Source organism: Ananas comosus, linkage group 3 (genome assembly GCF_001540865.1).
Source record: "Ananas comosus cultivar F153 linkage group 3, ASM154086v1, whole genome shotgun sequence".
Lineage (NCBI taxonomy): Eukaryota > Viridiplantae > Streptophyta > Magnoliopsida > Poales > Bromeliaceae > Ananas > Ananas comosus.
In genome coordinates, this window is record NC_033623.1 from 606,591 (window position 1) to 614,825 (window position 8,235).

Below are 8,235 nucleotides of genomic sequence, written 5' to 3' on the forward strand. Positions count from 1 at the left end.
CTGTTAAACTATTTAGAGATCCGGTGGTACCACGTGAACAAAATTACGAAAATTAATATAGAGTTTTATAGATCAACTATAGGACCTATTGCACCACTTGTTCTTGAGCTTTTTATTTGTATATATATTCAATATTCTGAACGTTAAAGCCGATTCGCTTTTGTTCTTGTTGTGCTTTATTGCATACATTTGTGGGACGGCCGTTTAAAAGCTTAAGCTTTTGGACAATGTTGCAATTTTGGTTTTGATAGCGAGGCTCGAGACATTGATGCTATGTTAGGGAGGAAATTAAATGAGAAAATGAACGCAACAGGCTTCAAACTCGAGATTTATTGTTCTGATAGCATGTTAAAAATTACTTCTGCGAAAATAGAATGATGGAACTAAAAATGTGAATGCATCAGGTGGAGGTCATAACTTTTTACTCGAAAACTGGAACTAAATTGAAGTGTCTATGAAAGTTTATGGTGTTGAGTATTCATTTTGAAAGTTAAAGAACCAAAGTAAAACCTGACTAAAAGCCTAAGGTCTATCAGAGCATCAACACACTCTTTCACTGTGCATGCAGGGTGATACAATGTGGTCCTAAACTGAGAGGAAGGATGGGGGGAACAGCATAGATATACACAAAGCATTTCGTTTAGTTCACCGCGCGCGCGCGCCGACGCCGCTGCTGGGGAGGTGCTCGTCGAGCACGTAGTTCTTCCAGAACCAGTGGTTGCGCCAGACGAGGTTCATCTCCTCGATGGGCACGTTCTTCGTCTCCGGCAGGAAGAGCACGACGAAGAGCGTCATGACGATGACGAAGGCCGCGAAGAGGAAGAAGAGCCCGTACTTGAGGTGGCAGAGCGCCATGAGGAAGAACTGCGCGACGAGGAAGGTCCAGAAGAAGTTGACGGACACGACGATCGACTGCCCCGCCGACCGGATCTCCAGCGGGAAGATCTCGCTCGGCACGAGCCACCCGAGCGGGCCCCACGACCAAGCGAACGCCGACACGTAGAGGCAGATGAGTATGAGCACCCCGTTCGCGAGGTTCTTCGACAGCTGTCCTTCTCCGCTGCTCCCGAACCCTACTCCCAGTATAGCCCCAATAGTCACCTGCAATTGAAAATGCACAAAACATGGCATCAGAACAGAAGATCCTTAAACATACATTGTTATCTAACTACCAACTCATAAGGCTTTTTACGACCTGACTGAGGATCATCTGCACGCCGCCCTCGAGGAAGAGCCCCTTGCGGCCGACGCGGTCGACGGTGACGATGGAAACGAGCGTGGCGAAGACATTGACGGCGCCTGTGATGACCGCGGACATGAGGGAGGCGTTCGCCCCAAAGCCGAGGGTCTTGAAGAGGACGGGGGCGTAGAACATGATGACGTTGATGCCGGTGAGCTGCTGCGACGCCGGGATGACGAAGGCCATGACCAGCTGCGGCCGGTAGTGGCGCTGGAAGATGTTCCGCCACGGGTTCTGCACCCGCGCCGACTCCTCGCTCGCCTCGATCATGTCCTGCAGCTCCGCGTCGACGTCGTCAGTCCCGCGGATCTTCTGCAGCGTCGCCTTCGCTTTCTCGTGGTGCCCGCGCTCGATCAGAGAGTTCGGGGTGTCCGGCAAGCCGAGCGCTCCGAGCGTCATGATGCCCGCGGGGACCGCCGCGAGCGCCAGCGATATGCGCCACCCGTATCTAAGTTGTTCACAATTCGAATATATATAAAATCTTAAGCTTTTAGAGGTAAACGGTTGTTTCGTAGCAATTTAGCAGGTGCATAGCAGTACCGGCCGTGGATCTTGTTGGTGCCGTAGTTGACGAGGTTGGCGACGAGGATGCCGATGGTGGTGGCTAGCTGGAAGCAGATGTTGAGGGCGCCGCGGAGCTTTGGGGGGGCCATCTCGGAGAGGTAGAGGGGGACGGCCTGGTTGGCGAAGCCGACTCCGAAGCCGAGGAGGATGCGGCCGATGATGAGCATGGCGAGGTTGACGGCGGCACCGTTGAGGGCGGCGCCGATGAGGAAGTTGGCGCCGCCGATTAGCATGGAGATGCGGCGGCCGGACTTGCGGGTGACGGCGGAGGCGACGTAGGTGGCGAGGAGGCCGGCAATGTACAGCGACGACGTGAACGCCGTCAGCAGCTGGCTATCGAACTGGCACCACTCGCTCTTCCCGCCGACCGCACTCTTCTCGTCGTGGTACACCGACGGGAAGAATTCCTCCAAGAATACGTCCATCGACGTCACACCACCTAACATAGAACGGTGTTTTAATACTTTATATTCAACGCTTTCTCTGAATTTCACAAAATCATATGTACGTACCTGAAATTCCAATGTCGTAACCGAAAATGAGGCCGCCGGTGGCAGCGACCAGGCAGGTGATGACCACGAAGGCCGTGACCTTGCCGCTGTAGTCCTTCACCTCCCCATGCTCCACGAATCCGCCTCCCGCCATGTTTGAACCCGAACCTGATCCCGAACACGAACTCGAACACGAAAATCTTCTAGTTCAAGTCTCTATGAATACAATCAAATTGTACTATAGTGAGCGAGTAAATGAACCGTTCCTTTCTCGTTTCTCTTAATTTGTTTTAAAGGGAGAAGGGGATAATGCGGGAGATGTTCCCGGTCATTGCCTCCTCTTTTAGGCTCTCTAAACTCCATTCCACGTACATATGCTTAATTTAGCAGTGGATAAGAAGACGCTGCACATGTGGAGTCGCAACGTGCATGGGTTTCTCTCTCTCTCTCTCTCTCTCTCTCTCTCTCTCTCTCTCTCTCTCTCTACTAGTAGTTGCCCGGAAAGAGAGGAGGGAGGAGAAAGTTTCTCCCTTTCGAAATAAACTTAATCTTAATATTAGGGAAAACTTCAAAACCCCCCCCCNAATAGATACTGTTTCATTATTGTGATTAGAACGTCACAATAATGAAAATTTTAGGGAAAACTTCAAAACCCCCCCCCCGTGGTTTCGTGCTTTCTCACTTTAGTACCCTGTGGTTTAAAACGTATCAATTTGCTCCCATATGGTTTCGTTTTTCTCTTTTTGTTATCAATTTTATTATTATTTTTTTCTTAAATCAGTGACAAAGTTAAAATTAAAGGATACTAAAGTGAATATTCGATAAATATAGATGGTTATCTGAAGTTTTTTGTATATAATTTAACGAAAGGTTAACGAAAAAGCTTCCGAAAAGATAAAAATGAAACCACAGGGGGCAAATTGATACGTTTTAAACCATAGGGTAGTAAAGTGAGAATGTATAAAACCACAGGGGGGGTTTTTGAAGTTTTCCCTATTAAGAAGTTATATCACCGACCGTCCCAACTAATCTTAATCACCGACCGTCCTTAGAGTAAGTGACAAAGAACTTGATGGTTGGTACCCGAGACCCAAATTCGAATCCTAATTGATTTACATTTCTAGCTAAATTTATTTTTAAATAAAATAAAGAAGCAGGTTGTGTGTTATCTATCTCTCTTAAAAAAAAAAAAAAAAAAGAAGTTATATCCAATAAACATAACCTTTTTATACAATTAAAATTAAAAAGGCTCGACCAGACCCCAGTCACCCCCTCTCCTCGTATAGGCTATCCTGAACCTTTGGGAATTGTTACTCCCAGCTAATCGGAGGCTCCGAAGTAGTCAGTTAGTTTTTTTTTTTTTCCTTTTTTCTTTTTTTACCCCCTCTCGAGGCCGATGTTGTCTCGTACATGTAGCCTAATTTATCATTTCAATAAATTAAATGGATAGCGTGCTATCTTTTTCTCAAAAAAAATTTAGAAGTTGAATATACTTGTTGTTTGTTCTAAATATTTGGCCACAAACCGGCTGTCCCTAGAGCAAGTGGCAAAGGGCTTGATGATTGGTATTCGAGGTTCTAAGTTCGAATCCTAGTTAATTCACATTTTCAGCTAAGTTTATTTTATTTTATTTTTTTTGAGAGATAGGTAGCACGCTACCCGCTTCGTTTATTTCATTTAGAAATAAACTTAGCTAGAAATGTGAATCAACTAGGATTCGAACTTGGGTCTCGGGTACCAACCACCAAGCCCTTTGTCATATGCTCTAGGGATGGTCGGTAGCTAAGTTTATTTTTAAATGAAATAAACAAAATGGATAGCGTGCTATCTATCTCTCAAAAAAAAAAAAAAAAAAAAAAAAAAATTCGGCCACACTATTTATTTACCAAATATTATATTCTTCTTAGATATTCTGAATATCGATGTTTCTGCATATAAAATTAGCCTGACTTGTTATCTAATGTTAGTTTTTCTGATGAAGAACTAATTCGAATGACTAAGTGACTTTAGAATTAACCTTATGTATATTAAGGGCATAAATTAGTAACCTAATGTTTATTTATTAAAGTAGATAAAATGTACTCGTTTACATCATTACTCCAATAAACTAAAGATTAGATGAAACGGACCAATTTGATAAATATTAGAAGTTCAATGAATATTAAAATAGAGGCCAATTTTTGGCAAAAGCTCAAGCTACTAGTGCGGAAGACAATTTAAATAATGGATTAGAGAGATTTGCTCCCAGGCATGCTCACATCATCTGTTCTGTTCCTTCTTTTTTGTGAGAAAGAAATAGTATGCTCTGTTTCGTTTATTTTTTCAAAAAATAAATTTAATTAAAAATATAAAGCAACAAAGCTTCGAACTTGAAACCTCGGGTACCAATCATTAAACCCTTTACTACTTGCGCTAGGAACAACCAGTATCATCTGTTTACTTCTCAACTGTAAACTTATCAGTCACCATAATCACTAGAGCCCATGCCATTATTTTCTTACATTTGATAGAGGAAAGGAAATGCAGCAGAGCTGATACCAGCAAAACATAACTGTTCCATTTGAACTCTGAAGAGTACAGTACAATCCTTTGTAATTGACAGTGACTAAGTGCCAAACAAATGTTACAAGATTACACTTAAGTACAAATGTTATTTTGTAAGATTACGAGGCTGATGAACAACTATGATTTCTGTGAACTTTCAGATTTCGCGGCAGATGCAAATGACACCGGGTTCAGCGGATGATCTTCCACAGTGAGGCTCAGCACCTCCGGCCTTGCATAGTGCCCGACCACATCGAAATCGAACTTGGCTCGCACAATTTCTCCAAGGTCTGCAAATCATGTTGAAAAGATAGAACCGCTTATATGTTAAGCATTCAAAAGACCAAAATTGCTCAAAATGGTCCAAAGGATTTCAAATTATGCATGAAGTTTCATAAGAAACAGAGGCCCTAATACATTCTATTATATAATTCTCATCACATGCTTTTTCATGATTGTTTCACATGAACCAATCCATAAATCTTTGACTATACAACTTCCCCTTAAGAAAACTCAATTTGTAGTTTTGATAGATCGAATTGCTTCTATATTTCAGCGAGTTCTCCTTCACTCTTCTCCAAATTATGTATTTCTTTCTAACTACCATGAAGAAGGTAATTGCCGTAATAGATATATATCATACAAAAAAAAACTGCTTTGATATCATAATATCCTCAAATAAACTTGCATTTTTTCCCTATTGACTCATTAACAAAGTAATAGATAGTGTCTAACTGAATACTAATGAAGCAGAGTGATAAAATCTTGTAGTTTACAGGAAGAAGGCAAAATTATGATTATTGCGAAGGAGTTTCTAGCAGTTTAGCCAACATAGCTTTCACAGTAAATTATACTCTCTCAGAGTCTTGAAAGAAATAATTTTAAAAAAAATTCATACCCAAGTCAGCTGAGATGAGAGCTTCTCCCTCATAATTGGGGCCAGCCAAGACTGCGCCAGACGGCGAAATGATGACACTTCCGCCAGCACAAACAACAGTATCTGAAGAGGGCTCGTCCTCTAGACCCGCAAAGACATATTCGGGCGGGGGAGGATAGTCTTTTCTCCTGCAGAACTGGTTCGCGGACAGGACGAAGCATCCGCCCTCGAGAGCGATATGCGCCATGGAGGCCTGCCACACTTCCCTGGCATCGGCAGTAGGAGCACAGTATATCTCAATACCTGTAGAAACATGAAAGGAAGTTCTCATATAACAAATTTGCGTACTTTACAACTACGAGAAGTTACTCGTATCACGTATGCTTGTGACCTTAAATGAACAGAACCAGGATACCATGGAATGTAATAATGAGATAGAGCCACTTTGAGGCCAAGTATAAGATGAGACATGGTAAGAGCCATTTCAAAGAAGTTCCACAAGTTATGAAGGAAGCGTGGGACTGGTATTGTTTGAGAGTACCGGCGTTAACCGTGAATTAGCAGGTTGTCTAATATCACTGGCGCAAACCGTTAATTCCACAAACTCGAGCGGTTAAAAATATCCAACTAATTCACTTAAAGCATTCAAACATAGTGTCCACAAGTCTCAATTGTGACTCGGTCCTATCCGGCCTCCTGCTACTTCGAATATGATTCAGTCCAACTTGACCGCCCGCCACGATACAAAATGCCGGTCCCTTTACGCCAACAGGTTGTAGGTTCAAATCCTACTAGAATTGAGCTAAGGGCTTGTTTTAACTATGTTTCTATTTCTGATTCTATTGCATACTACTTCATCGTACCGCATTCTATTCAAAAACATTTGAGAATCCCCTGAAGTTTCGACAGCATACGTCGAAAAGCTTACCTTTGCCATACAATGCAGTCCTTAAAAGTGGCATCCTATTCTCCCAGCAAATAAGGGCACCTATTTTTCCAAGCGGAGTTTCATACACCGGAATCGTCGATCCGTCTCCAAACCCCCAAATCACGCGCTCCAGAGCTGTAGGCATGAGCTTCCGGTGCTTGCCTAGATACTGACCCTGAGAATCAAAAAACAGAACGGTGCAGTAAAGAGTATACCCCGCCCTCTCAATCACGCCCATTACCAGAAAAACCTTATACTTTCCGGCCATCGCGGCCAACCGATCAACTTCCGGACCTGCTCATGCAGAGCACGACAGCCATCAGATAAACACAAGCAAATTGTAAAAGAAACTGAACGAAATTTTGATGATACCAGGCACGTCGACGGCCGCGGCATGGTACTTCCGGAACTCCTCCCTTCCCTTCGCCGAGCGGCTGCCGATGGCGACGCCGAACGTAGAACCTCGCGGGTAGCCGCCGATAAACGCTTCCGGGAACACGACCAGCTGCGATCCGAGCTCAGCGGCCTCCGCAACCAGCCGCTCCGTCTTGTCTACCGAACAGAATCAGAATTCTCAGCAATCAAAATGGCGGAATGCTTTAACTACACTTCTATTTGAATCGGGACGAATCGCGATGGGAACGTACCGAGAGTGGCGGGGGTGTCGTAGAAGACGGTGGAGGCTTGAACGACGGTGGCCCGGACGGTGACGGAGGTGGGATCGCAGCTGTTCATCTCGACCTCGGCGATGAGAGGCGGCGCGGGGGCCGGGGCGGGGGCGGAGTTGGCGGGAACCAGAGCCATGGGGGAGGAAGGTTCTGGAAGGTTCTGGAAGGTTGTTTGTAGAAGGTTCGGGGCTACTGGCCGCGCTTCTTGCGGAGGTAGTCGCGGACGAAGGCGTCGCGGGCGAGGGTGCGGGCGCGCTGCGGGGCGACGTGGGCGTAGGAGAGGTGGGCGCCGACGGCGAAGAGGGCGGCGCCCGCGCCGAAGTAGCAGAGAGTCGCCAACGCCTGCTTCCCTGTGGACGGCGAGCACCACCCCATCCACCCCCCACTCTCAATCCCTTCTACCCCCACCGCCCACTCTCCAGAACCTTCCTTTCAACCAGGATGTCAAACGGATTTTCAATAATCCGAACCCGAACCGACTCCAAACCCGAATTCGAATCTGACAAAAATTTTAAAAATTCATATCCAAATTCAATCCGTCTAAAAATTCGAAGCTTGAATCTAAACCTGAAAATCAAATCGAAATAATGATTTCTCTTTTCAAAATTTCAAAATATATTATATTAAATCTAAAATTTTAAAATATAAATTCAAATATATAAAATAAATTCGAGTTCAGATCAAGTACGGAATCGGGTCGGATACAATTAAAATTCATACTCGTACCAAAATCCATCCGATTTTAGTTTTTGATATCTATATTCGAAACTATACCCATTTAGCATTGGATAAATCCATTCTCTTCAGATTTGAATTTGAATAAACTTTGAATATCCGTATCCATTGTCATCCCTACTTTCAAGTTTCAACCCCTCCTCATCCCCCTTTTTTTTTTTATTTATTTTCATTTTTCAACCCCTGCT

General features: G+C 44.3%; 3 protein-coding genes across 3 annotated transcripts; all 3 read right to left on the bottom strand.

Moving 5' to 3' along the window:
* On the bottom strand, positions 329-2,718 carry LOC109707304 (sugar carrier protein C-like). The gene is made up of 4 exons (XM_020228473.1): positions 2,317-2,718; positions 1,781-2,243; positions 1,196-1,688; positions 329-1,101 (listed from the first exon to the last, which is right to left on the bottom strand). Exons 1-4 carry the CDS (start codon positions 2,447-2,449, stop codon positions 646-648), a joined length of 1,545 nt encoding a protein of 514 aa, XP_020084062.1. The 5' UTR covers positions 2,450-2,718; the 3' UTR covers positions 329-645.
* Positions 4,828-7,477, bottom strand: LOC109708022 (bifunctional nitrilase/nitrile hydratase NIT4B-like). The gene is made up of 5 exons (XM_020229590.1): positions 7,292-7,477; positions 7,017-7,196; positions 6,645-6,938; positions 5,738-6,019; positions 4,828-5,129 (listed from the first exon to the last, which is right to left on the bottom strand). Exons 1-5 carry the CDS (start codon positions 7,446-7,448, stop codon positions 4,978-4,980), a joined length of 1,065 nt encoding a protein of 354 aa, XP_020085179.1. The 5' UTR covers positions 7,449-7,477; the 3' UTR covers positions 4,828-4,977.
* Positions 7,475-7,716, bottom strand: LOC109708023. The gene has a single exon (XM_020229591.1). It carries the CDS (start codon positions 7,685-7,687, stop codon positions 7,502-7,504), a length of 186 nt encoding a protein of 61 aa, XP_020085180.1. The 5' UTR covers positions 7,688-7,716; the 3' UTR covers positions 7,475-7,501.